The sequence below is a fragment of the Balaenoptera physalus genome (assembly GCF_965194825.1).
Source record: "Balaenoptera physalus genome assembly, chromosome: X".
NCBI classification, from domain to species: domain Eukaryota; kingdom Metazoa; phylum Chordata; class Mammalia; order Artiodactyla; family Balaenopteridae; genus Balaenoptera; species Balaenoptera physalus.
The window spans coordinates 89,836,214-89,850,563 of NC_138903.1; the positions used below are offsets into that span (position 1 = coordinate 89,836,214).

A 14,350-nucleotide genomic window follows, 5' to 3' on the forward strand; every position below is an offset into this window, starting at 1 on the left:
AGTAGGAGGCAGTCCTGAATGGCGAATTGTGTCATCCAAAATGCCAGTAGTGTCCTGTGGAGAAACACTTTCAAAGATGCTACCTGAGCAATCATCATTGTACAAATTATTTCAGACACATTTTGTCAGGTGCTGCCAGAAATCATGAAGTACAGTTTTGCAAGTGATGGGCTGACTGTATGTATGCCCACCTATTTGAACGGTCTCTTAATCTTTCCCTGCTTGCTCTGGCACTGAATCATCATGGTGGTGGGTAATGGTAGAGTTATCATCATCTCAGACTCTAAGACTATATGCTATTCCTTTTTCCTTGTGCATAACCATTGTTGGCTACCTAGATCTGAGGGTAAAGCTATGAAATCACATTTCCCAGTCTTTTCCTAATCCACTCAACAGTGGATTGAAGGAGAGGGGTGGGGAGATGGATGGATTGAACTAATTATACCCATGTGTAATTTAAAGACACATGGTTCATTGATTTGGGAAGAATATAAAATATGTAGGTCTGGTTTTTACTAGAAGAATGAAAGATGCCAAAAATTTTACTCATTCAGTTTTAGAATTGAATTCCAGTTAAATAAGTGAAAATATTTTTAACAGCATTTTAGTTCAGGAATTCAGGCAAAACTGGGTTTGGATTTGTGTACTTAGAAACTAATTTGCTGGCTGCTATGGTCCCTGGACATAGGTGATATTATCTAAAGTCTGGAGCTTAATCCTTTCTTTCTCTGGTATTTACTAGTAGAATGGTTGCTCAGGGATGTTCTATGAATTGATCTTAATGGTTCCCTAGAGGGCTGTATAGTTTTATGATTAATCACTGTGGTTTAAAAAAAATGTGAATTATACATTGGAGCACTGATCGTTTTCTGAAATTCCCACCGACTTTCTGCTGTATATTTAATCCAGCTTTAGCTTGGAAAATGTGAGGACTTTTGCTAATATGGATCTTGGTTTCTTATTGCAGAGAGACAACTTTAGGTGGATCCATGAACTCTGTGTCTAAACTGATTCACTATGTAGGGTGGCTGTCCACTACTGCAATGCGCTTGGAAAACAACAGTACTTTCTTGCTGCACTTTATTTTGGATTTCTATGAGAAGGTAGTATACATCCCATTTTCCCTACTTAGATTTTTGTGATGGCTGTCTGCTTTACTAGTCTATTGTTTAAATTTTATGCACAACTATTAAGTTGGGCTATGACCTTATTAGCATACTTGAGATAAGCTATGTATTTTGAAGTTAATGATTGTATTCTGGCCTGAATAATTGACATTCATAAACAAAGTGGAAAAAGCAAATGCTTTTTTTGAAGTCCAGGTACCACTTTAATAGACATTCCCCTGAATAATGCTGGCCCTAGACAGAAGTCTGTCTTTAGTATCACTTTTTGCTCATCCATTGTACATTTCCAACCCCTGGGAAAAAAACAAAAATACCTTTTATTTCTTTAGCTCTCCACCCCCACCTTTCAACTGCCTTATCTCCCAGTACCTATGATTCTGGTCCTCTTCTATTGTTTTATAGTATTCAACCTAGACAGAACTATTATCTAGGAAGTACCCACTAATCTCAGTTTTCCTGGCTTCTTCCCTTCATTGATACCTAGTTGTCTTGTGTTATATTTGCTTGGAAGCATGCTCCTTTGTTTTCCAGGTTGACAGCTAACTAATATGATAATTCAGTATTTATAGGACTTAAGAAGAAAGAAATGCTCCCTTCCCCTTTCTCCCTAACTCTAAGATCTCTCCCCAGAAAAAAATAAAAGATTTTAATAACTACCTTGCAGAAATAATCCTCTATTGTAAGGTTGCTGTTTGGTGAGGTACATTTTTAAGCAGGTTGTGGCTACGTATTCTATTTATGAATCAGGCAGGCCCAAACCTGATGTTATATTATTGCTTATTCTCTAGTGGTGATTCTTTGGGTGAAGTTGGTTGAGAAGTTCTGAGGAATAATTTATATACTGGTCTTGTCATTCTTCCCAAAAGGTGTGTGACATATATATAAATTATAACCTTCCATTGGTGGTGTTGTTTCCTCCTGGGGTCTTCTATCCCGCACTCCTCAGCCTGGATTCCAGTATTCTGAACCAGCTCTGTTACATTATGGACAGGTACAAAGCCTTTTTACCATTTTATGAGTTAATACATCATAATTCCATCTTCATTTTCCAGCTATACAATAATTTGTAAATATACTACAATAAGTTTATTGTATATAATACAGTGAAATATTAAATACAATAAAATTGTTATCCATTTTCTGCCAGGACCTTTGGAAATAGGAAACATGGCTTTCTTTCGGGAATGACCTTCCAACATGGGACTATTTTAACTGTGTTTTTAAACTGTCACTGTGGGGGATATGGATTAAAAGAATTCACAGTTAAGGATCTTTTGTGCAGTGGTACCGCTGCACTCAGCATTGTTAATTCTCATTGCTGTGTCTCAAAGAAAAATTAGTCATTTACTGACAACTGGTTTAAGTCTACATAGCTTCTCTGGTAAAAAGAACATTTTCTGGGAGATAAGGGGAGCTATTACCAATTATATGAAACTGTAAGTATTATTTCTGATCTCTTCTAATTTTTTCACTTATGGACTGAAATTGCTCTTTTTAGCCCATAAGTGTAGACCCTTTTGGCGTAACTTATGAGACTATGCCAAGGTTAAAATGTTGAAAAGCTACTTAGAATAGTTCTCAGGCAAGAAAAGATTACATCTCTCAGTTTTCCCTTTATCCTTTCTACTGCACCTTTTTTTTCCACATTAGGAAAATATGTTTTGTAATATGTTTTGTATCAGTGACTGCTTTTGAGCCTCTATTAATTTTTAACAGTGAAACATTAAAAGCATTTCCTTTCTTTTTTATTGAAGTATAATTTACAGAGTCATATCTTAAATGCATATCTTAAATTTACAAGTACTTATCCTAAATGTATAACTCAATATTTGAGCCTCTATTAATTTTTATTCTTTGAGGAAAATGTACCACAAAAGGAAAAAAAAACTTAAATAGACAGCTGGATATTTGTGTATGTGCATATATTTACATTTAAAATGTAAACTTTTGTTTATGTTTACATATCAAAGGCATTTAATGGTAAAAGTTCTCTTCGTTCTGTCTTTAGGTATCGTAAAAATTTGACTGCTGCAAAGAAAAATGAGTTGGTACAAAAGGTATGGATGATGAATCTCTGTTTTAAATCACCATTGTTTAAAAATTGAGTGTAGAGATATATGATCTGTTGGGAATAAGAAGGAAAGGGAGAATAGGTGATAATGACAATTTTTTTTCTTTCCCAATAGACAAAATCAGAGTTCAGCTTCAGCAGCAAGACCTATCAAGAATTTAATCACTATTTGACAGCCATGGTTGGTTGCCTGTGGACATCCAAACCCTTCCAGAAAGGATTATATATTGACCCCGAAGTCTTAGAAAAAGCTTCAGTAGCAGAGTACAAAAACAGTTTAAATTTAGTCCATCATCCTGCTCTTTTGAGTTATGCTGTTTTCTTTCTGCTACAGGTAAGAGTATTTAAATGATCTTTGGATTTTCTATAGGAATACTATGATGGCAGAAATAGGAAATGCAATAAATTTAGCGTGTCTGAATTGCAAGACATGTGTTCAGTCATACTTTTTGAGTATCAGCTAACTTTTGGGCATTGTGCTAGGCTCTGGGGATTCAAAGTTAACTTAAGTAATTAGTTTCTACCTACAAAGAGCTTGGGCTTGTGGCAGAGACAAATTTGTGAACATTACTGCAATACAGTTAGGTGAAGTGAGAAGAGATACAATTGTGAGAAAGATGGGAGAGTGAATATTAGTTCAGTTCTACCTGGGTAGAGGTGGTGCCAGGTAAGAAAAGGGTACAGCGAAGTTGAAGCTTTAGTAAAATCCTTCTAGGCAAGATGGAAAATGTAGGCTAGATGATGTTATAATTAGAGTTGGAGTCTTAGCCAAAGACTGCTGATTTAATGGGTTGATATCAGTATGTAAGCAAGGGGGTCTTCTCAGGACTTTACACCAGCCCTGTCATTTTCAACATTATCAGTGACTCAGAGAACTCAAATGGTGTGCATATCATATGTGTGGATGACACAACAGGATGGGATTACAAATACACTGATAGAATCTGGATTCAGAATTCCCTGAACAGACTGGAACATTGAGAAATCTAACAAAATGAAAAAAGTGTATAGAACGGGGGAGATATTCATTGAGTAAATGTTTAATATATTCATGTAAGAACCAGGCACTGTGGTGAACAAGACGCATCTGAGTACTGCCCTCATAGAGCTTGGAATCTAGTCAGGGAGGCAGTCATTAAACAGACATCTTACAATAACGAATAATGAATAATATAGGGAAAGTACAGAGAATGATGAAAAAATATACAGGGGGGCTTCTGTAAAGCCACTTCAGGCTTTACAGAAGTGATGCTAATTGGAGTTTTGAAGGATGAGTATGAGCTTGTCAAGACAGGAGCAGTATTTGAGGAAAAGTGCAAAGCTAGAACAGGGGACAGCAAACTTTTTCTGTGGAGGGCCAGACTGTAAATATTTCAGGCTTTGCAGGCCACATGGTCTCTGTCAAGATTACTCAACCTTGCTGTTGTAGCATGAAAGTGGCTATAGACAATGAGTAAACAAACGGGCATAAACAGTTTATTTACAGAAACAGGCATTGGACTGGATGTGGTTTGTGGACCCCTATGTTAGAGCATGCTATGTTTGAGGAATTTAAGCAGAATTATAGGGCTTGAGCAGGGATTCTACCCTGACTCAGCAGCGTAAGTACCCGGGCTGCTTTTCCAAAGTATACATCCTTGATTGCTTCCACCCTGACATTTTGATTTACTAACTGGGGTGATATCCAGGATCTGCTTTTTTTTTTTTTTAACATGTTTATTGGAGTATAACTGCTATACAATGGTGTGTTAGTTTCTGCTTTATAACAAAGTGAATCAGCTATACACATACATACATCCCCATATCTCCTCCCTCTTGCGTCTCCCTCTCACCCTCCCTATCCCACCCCTCTAGGTGGTCACAAAACACTGAGCTGATCTCCCTGTGCTATGTGGCTGCTTCCCACTAGCTATCTACTTTACATTTGGTAGTGTATATATGTCTATGCCACTCTCTCACTTCGTCCCAGCTTACCCTTCCCCCTCCCCGTGTCCTCAAGTCCATTCTCTACGTCTGCGTCTTTTTTTTCTTTTTTTTGAATTTTTAAATTTTATTTTATTTATTTTTTTATACAGCAGGTCGTTATTAGTCATCAATTTTATACACATCAGTGTATACATGTCAGTCAACGTCTGCATCTTTATTCCTGTCTTGCCCCTAGGTTCTTCAGAACCATTTTTTTTTTTTTAGATTCCATATATATGTGTTAGCATACGGTATTTGTTTTTCTCTTTCTGACTTACTTCACTCTGTATGACAGACTCTAGGTCCATCCACCTCACTACAAATAACTCAATTTCGTTTCTTTTTATGACTGAGTAATATTCCATGGTATATATGTGCCACATCTTCTTTATCCATTCATCGGTCGATGGACACTTAGGTTGCCTCCATGTCCTGGCTATTGTAAATAGTGCTGCAATGAACATTGTGGTGCATGTCTCTTTTTGAATTATGGTTTTCTCAGGGTATATGCCCAGTAGGGGGATTGCTGGGTCGTATGCTAGTTCTATTTTTAGAACTATCTTTTTTTAAAATTTTATTTATTTATTTATTTATTTATGGCTGTGTTGGGTCTTCGTTTCTGTGTGAGTGCTTTCTCTAGTTGTGGCAAGCGGGGGCCACTCTTCATCACGGTGCGCGGACCTCTCACTATCGCGGCCTCTCTTGTTGCGGAGCACAGGCTTCAGACGCGCAGGCTCAGTAATTGTGGCTCACGGGCCCAGTTGCTCTGCGGCACGTGGGATCTTCCCAGACCAGGGCTCGAACCCGTGTCCCCTGCATTGGCAGGCAGATTCTCAACCACTGCGCCACCAGGGAAGCCCCCATGGGCTTTTTTTAATGGAAAGGTTTTAAATTACTATTCAACCTCTTTTCTTTTTATAGGTCTATTCAGATATTCTATTTCTTCTTGAGTCACTCTCAACATTTATTTTTCTAGAATTTCTCTATTTTATACCATTTATATAATTTATTGATAATACTTTTTTTAATAAAAATTTCTTTTCTTTTACATTATGGTTTATTACAAGATATTGCATATAGTTTCCTGTGCTATACAGTAGGACCTTGTTGTTTTGATAATACTTTTTATTTCTATAAAGTCAGTAATGTTTTCCCTCTTTTCATTCCTGATTTTAGTAATTTGAATCTTCTCTTTTTTTCCTAATTTAATCTAGCTAAAGGTTTGTCAATGTTGTTGATCTCAAAGAACAAACTTTTGGTTTCACTGATTTTTCTCTACTTAAAAAAATTTTTTAAATTTAAAATTGTGGTTAAATACATAACATAAAACTTACCATCTTAACCATTTTTAAGTATACAGTTCACTGGCATTAAGTACATTCACGTTGTTGTGCTAGTATCACCATCATCCATCTACAAAACTCTTTTCATCTTGTAAAACTGAAACTCGGTACTTATTAAACAGTAACTCCCTGTTCCCTCCTTCCATCAACCCTTTGTTGCCTTCATTCTACTTTCAGTCTCTGTGAGTTGAAAATTCTAGGTACCCCAATAAGTGGAATCATACAGTATTTGTTCTTTTGTAAATAGCTTACTTCACTTAGCATAATGTCTTCAGGGTTCATCCATGTTGCAACATGTGTCGAAATATCCTTTTTTAAGGCTGAAAAATATTGCATTGTATTTATATACCACATTTTGTTTATCTGTTCATTCTTTGATGGACACTTGGGTTGCTTCCAGCTTTTGGCTGTTGTAAATAATGCTGCTATGAACACGGGTGTAAAATTCTCTCTTCAAGTCCTTGTTTTCAGTTCTTTTGGATATATACCCAGAAGTGGAATTATTGGATCATATGGTAATTCTTTTTTTACTTTTTTTGAGGAAACACCATTCAGTTTTCCATAGGCGTTTCCATATGAATTTTACATTCATACCAGCAGTGCACAAGGGTTCCAATTTCTCCATATCCTCACCAGTACTTAATTATTTCCTAGTTGTTTTTTTCATAATAGCCATCTTAATGTGTGTGAAGTGATATCTTACTGTGGTTTTGATTCATGTTTCCCTAATGATAAGTGGTGCAGAGCATCTCTCTATATGCTTATTGGCCATTTGTGTATCTTCTTTGGAGAAATATCTATTCAAGTCCTTTGCCTATTATTTTAATTGGGTTATTTGATTTGTTGTTGAGTTGTAGGGATTCTTTATATAAGAAGTCTAGATGTTAATTGCGGATATATGATTTGCAAATATTTTCCCCCATTTTGTAGGTTGCCTTTTCATTTTGCTTGATTGCATCCTTTGATGCATAGAAGTTTTAAATTTGATGTAATCGAATTTAGCTATTTTTTTCCGTCTATTTTTGCTTTTGCTGTCATATCTAAGAAATCTTTGCAAAATCCAGTGTCATAAATCTTTCCCCCTATGTATTTTTCTAGGAATTTTATAGTTTTTAGTCTTATGTTTAGATCTTTAATCCATTTTCAGTTAATTTTTGTATATGGTATAAAGTAAGGATCCAACTTCATTCTTTTGCATGTGGAGATTCAGTTTTCCCAACACCATTTGTTAAAGAGACTGTTATTTCCCCCAGTGAATGGTCTTGACACCTTTGTCAAAGATCATTTGACCATATACATGAAGGTTTATTTCTGAGCTCTCTATTCATTTCCATTGGTCTATATGTCTGTCTTCATGCCAGTAATTATTTTAATTTGTAACTTTGTAGTAAGTTTTGAAATCAGGAAGTGCGAGATTCTCTTTTTTTATATTTTTTATTTCAATTATTTCTGCTCTAATCTTTATTTATTTCCTTCTTGCTTTGGATTTATTAATAGTTTGCTCTCTTGTTTCTAGTTTCTTGGCAGTAAATTATATTATTGATTTGAGATCTTCATTTTTAACATAGATGTTTACAGCCCTGACTCATCAGCCATGCTCACTAGGAAGGACCAGTGGCTTACATTGCTATTCTTATGGAATTTTAGTAGATTTTCTTGAATAAATATTTTTATATTTTCTATATGTCATTAGGGCAGTTTCCAAAGACTTTAAATGCTGGGTTTGTAAAAACAGTTTTTGCCAACTTTGCCCATTTTGCTGGGGAGTGGTTCCACAGAACTCCTTATGATCTCATCCTGGAAGTAGAACTCCATGTGGACACTTTTTATCATAGAGCAACCACTCTCCGTTTCTTGAACATCCTTCCAGAGACATACTGTATGTTTCTGTATAAATGATCTTTTTCAACACTTTTCTGCCTCTTGATTTTTTTTGACTTAATATCTTGGCTTTTGTTTCATGTTTGTACATAAAGGACTGCCTCATTCTTTTTGTTATCTCTGTAGTATTCCATTGTGTGGATGTAGTACCAGTTAAGCATATAACTTATAAATTGAGCATTTGAGTTATTTCTAATCTTGTTATTAGATTATACTCTAATGAATGTGTTTGAACTATATATATCATTTCATACATATGCAGGTGTGTCTGGTGGATAAAATTGCTCCAAGTGGAATTGATTTCAAAGGGTATATCTTTGTAATTTTGTTAGGTATTGTCAAATTGCTTTCAGTAGAAGTTATACCAATTTACATTACTGCTAACAATGAATGGGTGTCCAGTTCTCCATACCCTGTCAATACAGTTGCATCCAATTCTTACTTGGAAAAGTATGCGATGAATCATAGAGTGGAATTGATTTTTGTAAGTCAGTTCTTTTTTTTCTTCCAGACTGTGTGTGTATGTGTATTAATTATAAGATTCAGTCTCTAAAGTAGTAAATATTATCAACTTAGGCATAGGTAAGTAAAGTTGTTTTGGAGGATCAGGAATTAATATATTCTTTTAAATTGAACTGTTTTAAAAAATATTTTAGGAAGGTTAATTCTTGAAGGTTTAATTCTAGCAGCATTGAGCACATTTGGCAAACTGTGAGACTACCATTTTGTAATTGATGATGTTTCTGTATGATTCTGAAAATACTAGACTTTAATGTCAATTTTCTTTTAAAAGAATGCCTTTTGAGCCTCGTCACCAACTAACTGCTCATTATCTAAGTATCATACCTTTGGGGTGGTAAAAATAACCTCTGATGCCGTGGTAATGTGATGTAATTCTGACAGTTTTACTTTGCTGAATTATCACATTGTAAATATTTCAAATTGGCCATATTTTTAGAGCTAATTTAGTAAATTTTATTTGGCCAATCAGTTCTCAGTATCAAAAGAGCTCAGGTCACTTCATGAGTTTGGACATTTGTAGAGCTTACATTTCAGGAAATTCAGAAGCTCTAGGTTTTCTTATCATCAATTACCTTTGAATTAATAACTAGTTATTTCCTTATTCATTCAACAAATATTTGGTGTCCACTGTGCTTTGGACACTGGGAATACAGTGCTTAAGAAGATAGAGACCATCTCTGTCCAAATGGAGTTTATATTCTAATGAGAACAAACAATAAACAAGTAATAAAATAAGTAAACATGATAATTTTAAATTTTTAGAAATGCTATGAAGGACATAAACAGGGTGGAGTGAGAGAGACTGTGACTGGGGAGTTGTCAGGGATGGGTGTTCAAGGATGGCCTTTTTGAAGAGGCGACAGTTGACTTGAGATTTCTTCTAAAAGATGAGAATAAGCCACCCTAGGAATAGCTGGAAGAAGAGCATTCCAGGCAGTGGGAACAGTACTTAAGGGGTTCAAAGAAAAAAAGAAGGCCAGTGTGGCTTAGATTAAGGAACAAGAGGGAGAATGGAATGAAATAAGGTTGGAGAGAAGCAGGGGCCACTATCTTACAGATCTGTTAGGAGTGCAGTGGGAAACAATTGAAAGATTTTTTTTTTAATTTTTTAATTTAATTTTATTTATTTTTTTATACAGCAAGTTCTTATTAGTCATCAGTTTTATACACATCAGCGTATACATGTCAATCCCAATCGCCCAATTCATCACATCACCACCACCGCCCACCCCCGCCGCTTTTCCCCCTTGGTGTCCATACGTTTGTTCTCTACATCTGTGTCTCAATTTCTGCCCTGCAAACCGGTTCATCTGTACCATTTTTCTAGGTTCCACATACATGCGTTAATATACGATATTTGTTTTTCTCTTTCTGACTTACTTCACTCTGTATGACAGTCTCTAGATCCATCCACGTCTCAACAAATGACCCAGTTTCGTTCCTTTTTATGGCTGAGTAATATTCCATTGTATATATGTACCACATTTTCTTTATCCATTTGTCTGTCGATGGGCATTTAGGTTGCTTCCATGACCTGGCTATTGTAAATAGTGCTGCAATGAACATTGGGGTGCATGTGTCTTTTTGAATTATGGTTTTCTCTGGATATATGCCCAGTAGTGGGATTGCTGGATCATATGGTAGTTCTATTTTTAGTTTTTTAAGGAACCTCCATACTGTTCTCCATAGTGGCTGTATCAGTTTAAATTCCCACCAACAGTGCAAGAGGGTTCCCTTTTCTCCACACCCTCTCCAGCATTTGTTGTTTGTAGATTTTCTGATGCTGCCCATTCTAACTGGTGTGAGGTGATACCTCATTGCAGTTTTGATTTGCATTTCTCTAATAATTAGTGATGTTGAGCAGCTTTTCATGTGCTTCTTGGCCATCTGTATATCTTCTTTGGAGAAATGTCTATTTAGGTCTTCTTCACAGTTTTGGATTGGGTTGTTTGTTTTTTTAATATTGAGCTGCATGAGCTGTTTATATATTTTGGAGATTAATCCTTTGTCCATTGATTCGTTTGCAAATATTTTCTCCCATTCTGAGGGTGGTCTTTTCGTCTTGTTTATGGTTTCCTTTGCTGTGCAAAAGCTTTTAAGTTTCATTAGGTACCATTTGTTTATTTTTGTTTTTATTTCCATTACTCTAGGAGGTGGATCAAAAAAGATCTTGCTGTGATTTATGTCAAAGAGTGTTCTTCCTATGTTTTCCTCAAAGAGTTTTATGTGTCCGGTCTTACATTTAGGTCTTTAATCCATTTTGAGTTTATTTTTGTGTATGGTGTTAGGGAGTGTTCTAATTTCATTCTTTTACGTGTAGCTGTCCAGTTTTCCCAGCACCACTTATTGAAGAGACTGTCTTTTCTCCATTGTATATCCTTGCCTCCTTTGTCATAGATTAGTTGACCATAGGTGCATGGGTTTATCTCTGGGCTTTCTATCTTGTTCCATTGATCTATGTTTCTGTTTTTGTGCCAGTACCATATTGTCTTGATTACTGTAGCTTTGTAGTATAGTCTGAAGTTAGGGAGTCTGATTCCTCCAGATCCCTTTTTTTCCCTCAAGACTGCTTTGGCTATTCGGGGTCTTTTGTGAAATATTTTTAAGCAGGGTTGTAGTATGGTTTGAGGTGATGTTTAGTGGAGATCACTTTGGCTTTTTAGTGGAGGATAGAGTTATAAGAGGAGGCCTGAGTGGAAGCAGAGGCACCAATTAGGAGGCTCTTGGTCTAGACAAAATAGATTGATAGTGATTTGTATACAAGTGATGGTAGTGAAGATGCATAGAAGTGGACTGATTGGATATATACTGCAGAGATAGAGCAGACAGGGCCTGATGGCTTGATCAGAAGTGGGAATGAGAAAAAGGAAAGGACTTTTGAGTTTTTTGAATTGAGCAAGTGGGTTGATGGTGGTTCCATCATGGTGTAAGGTCTACAAATGTCCAAACTCATGAAGTGACCTGAGCTCTTTTGATACTGAGAACTGATTGGCCAAATAAAATTTACTAAATTATCTCTAAAAATATGGCCAATTTGAAATATTTACAATGTGATAACTCAGCAAAGTAAAACTGTCAGAATTACATCACATTACCACGGTATCAGAGGTTATTTTTACCACCCCTAAAATATGATACTTAGATAATGAGCAGTTAGTTGGTGACGAGGCTCAAAAGGCATTCTTTTAAAAGAAAATTGACATTAAAGTCTAGTATTTTCAGAATCATACAGAAACATCATCAATTACAAAATGGTAGTTTCACAGTTTGCTAAATGTGCTCAATGCTGCTAGAATTAAACCTTCAAGAATTAACCTTCCTAAAATATTTTTTAAAACACTTCAATTTAAAAAAATATATTAATTCCTGATCCTCCAAAACAACTTTGCTTACTTACCTATGGTGGTAAGAGGAATAATGATAGAAGAACAGGATAGGTTATTTTGTTTTTTGCGGAGGACAAGTTGAGAATCAAGTTTTGTTTTGACCTACTTAAGTTTGAGATGCCTGTTAGGTATCCAAGAAGAAGTGTAAGTAGGCAGTTTGAAATAGGGGCTTAGAACTCAAGAGAGTGGTTGGAACGAGAGAAATCAATATGGAATTCATCAGCATGGACTATACTTCATCAGTTCCAAAAACACACATTTTTTTTCACTTTTTATAACTTCTCAGAGATCAAGATGCATCTTGTGATCGATGTCAGCCAGGCAGCAATCATGATATAGTTGTCATTTGCTGTTTTTGAGTGTGCGCAGGCAGATTGCCAGAATCAGACCTTGCAGATTGGATGTCAGCAGCATGGGGGAAAGATTGGAGACGATGCTGGAGCACTGTTTTAAGCTCTCAAAACCAAATGACTTGGAGGAAGAAGGGAGGGAAGTGGTGAACCATACATGTTATGGACTTTCCTTGAAGTAAGGGCCAAAAGTAGGTTAGATTTATGCAGTTGGGACCCAAGCACCATAGCCTTTATTAGTTCCTTTAAGAAATGCTACATAATCAACACTCTGGCACAGAGGATGATATTTTGTGAAAAACATAGATATCCACAACCCTTGAGTAGAAAAGTAATTCAGAAGAGTTGGACTCTGAATGTGAAGTTTTAGAAATACTTTCACCACTTAATTTTGTTTATATTTACCATTTCATGTTTGTAAAAATGATATATGATCAAAATCTGCCTACATCTAAAACTCTTTCAATCATTATAAAATAAAAACTTCTAAGTGTTAAAAATGCATTGTGTTATATGTAGTTTAATAGGCAGAGTTTTTTCTTAGTGATACATAAAAAAAGTTGTTAGAATTGATGGCTCTTCAGTGAAGTACAGTAGGTGATAGTTGAAGCCGGGGAATAACTAGCTAGCTCACCTAGCTCTGAGTTTTTATAAAGAATTACAAATTCATAGAATCTACTGTATACCCAGACTACCTCACCAGACTTCATCCTCATCCTTCAAAACTCAATTCAGGTAATCATATTCCTCAGAAAAAGCCCACCTTCCATCTCCACCCCGGTGGCTGAGTACAGAATTTTAAAAAATGAAGCCAAATATTAGCAAAATGGTGCTCACTTTATCCACTGTGATTTTATTTTTTTTCTGTTTGTGCTTCTAGGGAGAAATATGGAAGGTTATAGTGGGTGCTTATTCAAAAGGAATCCAAGTGTGTTGGTAGGAATAGAACGTAGCAAATGAATCAGATAGTGAAGAGCCATCTTAATTTTCTGGTAATTTTTGCTAACCAAATATTTTCATCCCCATTTCTCTCCATTTTCTTTTCTGTTTGTTTTTTGTTTTTGTTTTGAAAGGAATGGCCAAAAGAAAGGAAAGTAAACATGAGCTCTGTTTGGGTAAGTAAATTTATTTTCATCATGTTCAGGGATTTCATAAAGCTTCATTTCATCAGAAGAATTTATACCTTTACTTTTTCCCAGATCCCAAGTCTGATGCCTAGACAAAGTCAAAGTGAAGTGTTTGCCTTCTGAATTAATTCCAGTGACTTTTATGTGACTTCGTTGGCACATACCCTCTACATAGATAAAACTATTCAGAGTTTGACTCTTGCTGTTGTGTCTGTGCATCATCTTATTTTATAATACACTTGCATGTAGTCAAAGTGTCACTGTAATGCGTCTTATTTAACAAAGCCAAGCACAATTGTCTCAATATAGAAACTCTGCTGTGTACATATTTAATATAGGAAGTAATATAATAATGTCTGTGTTGTCTGTTTTAGATGTTAAATTCCTAGAGTTCAGGAATGATGACCCATTTCCATTTCACAATACTTGTTCATTTGAACAGCTGAATTTTTTTGCCAATATAATAAAAGGAATATTTAGCCCTTAAACTTCGGGTACTCTCTGGTTTGACTGTTACTTAGTGACTGAGTTTCAGTTACGAACCTGGCCATTCGAGCTAACTCTTGGTATGTGCATCC

The 14,350-nt window shown here is 35.8% G+C and overlaps 1 protein-coding gene across 4 annotated transcripts in view; it reads left to right on the forward strand.

The window, feature by feature from the left end:
- Nucleotides 1–14,350, forward strand: part of CENPI (centromere protein I) — a 77,012-nt gene that overhangs the window by 32,673 nt on the left and 29,989 nt on the right. For 3 of the 4 annotated variants that reach the window (XM_082447568.1, XM_082447569.1, XM_082447570.1), the window contains exons 16-20: nucleotides 968–1,103; nucleotides 1,994–2,118; nucleotides 3,136–3,184; nucleotides 3,314–3,532; nucleotides 13,719–13,760. In XM_082447568.1, the coding sequence (XP_082303694.1) occupies nucleotides 968–1,103; nucleotides 1,994–2,118; nucleotides 3,136–3,184; nucleotides 3,314–3,532; nucleotides 13,719–13,760 (571 nt within the window). The remainder of the gene's footprint in view (nucleotides 1–967; nucleotides 1,104–1,993; nucleotides 2,119–3,135; nucleotides 3,185–3,313; nucleotides 3,533–13,718; nucleotides 13,761–14,350) is intronic. The other variant, XM_082447571.1, reaches the window with a different exon arrangement.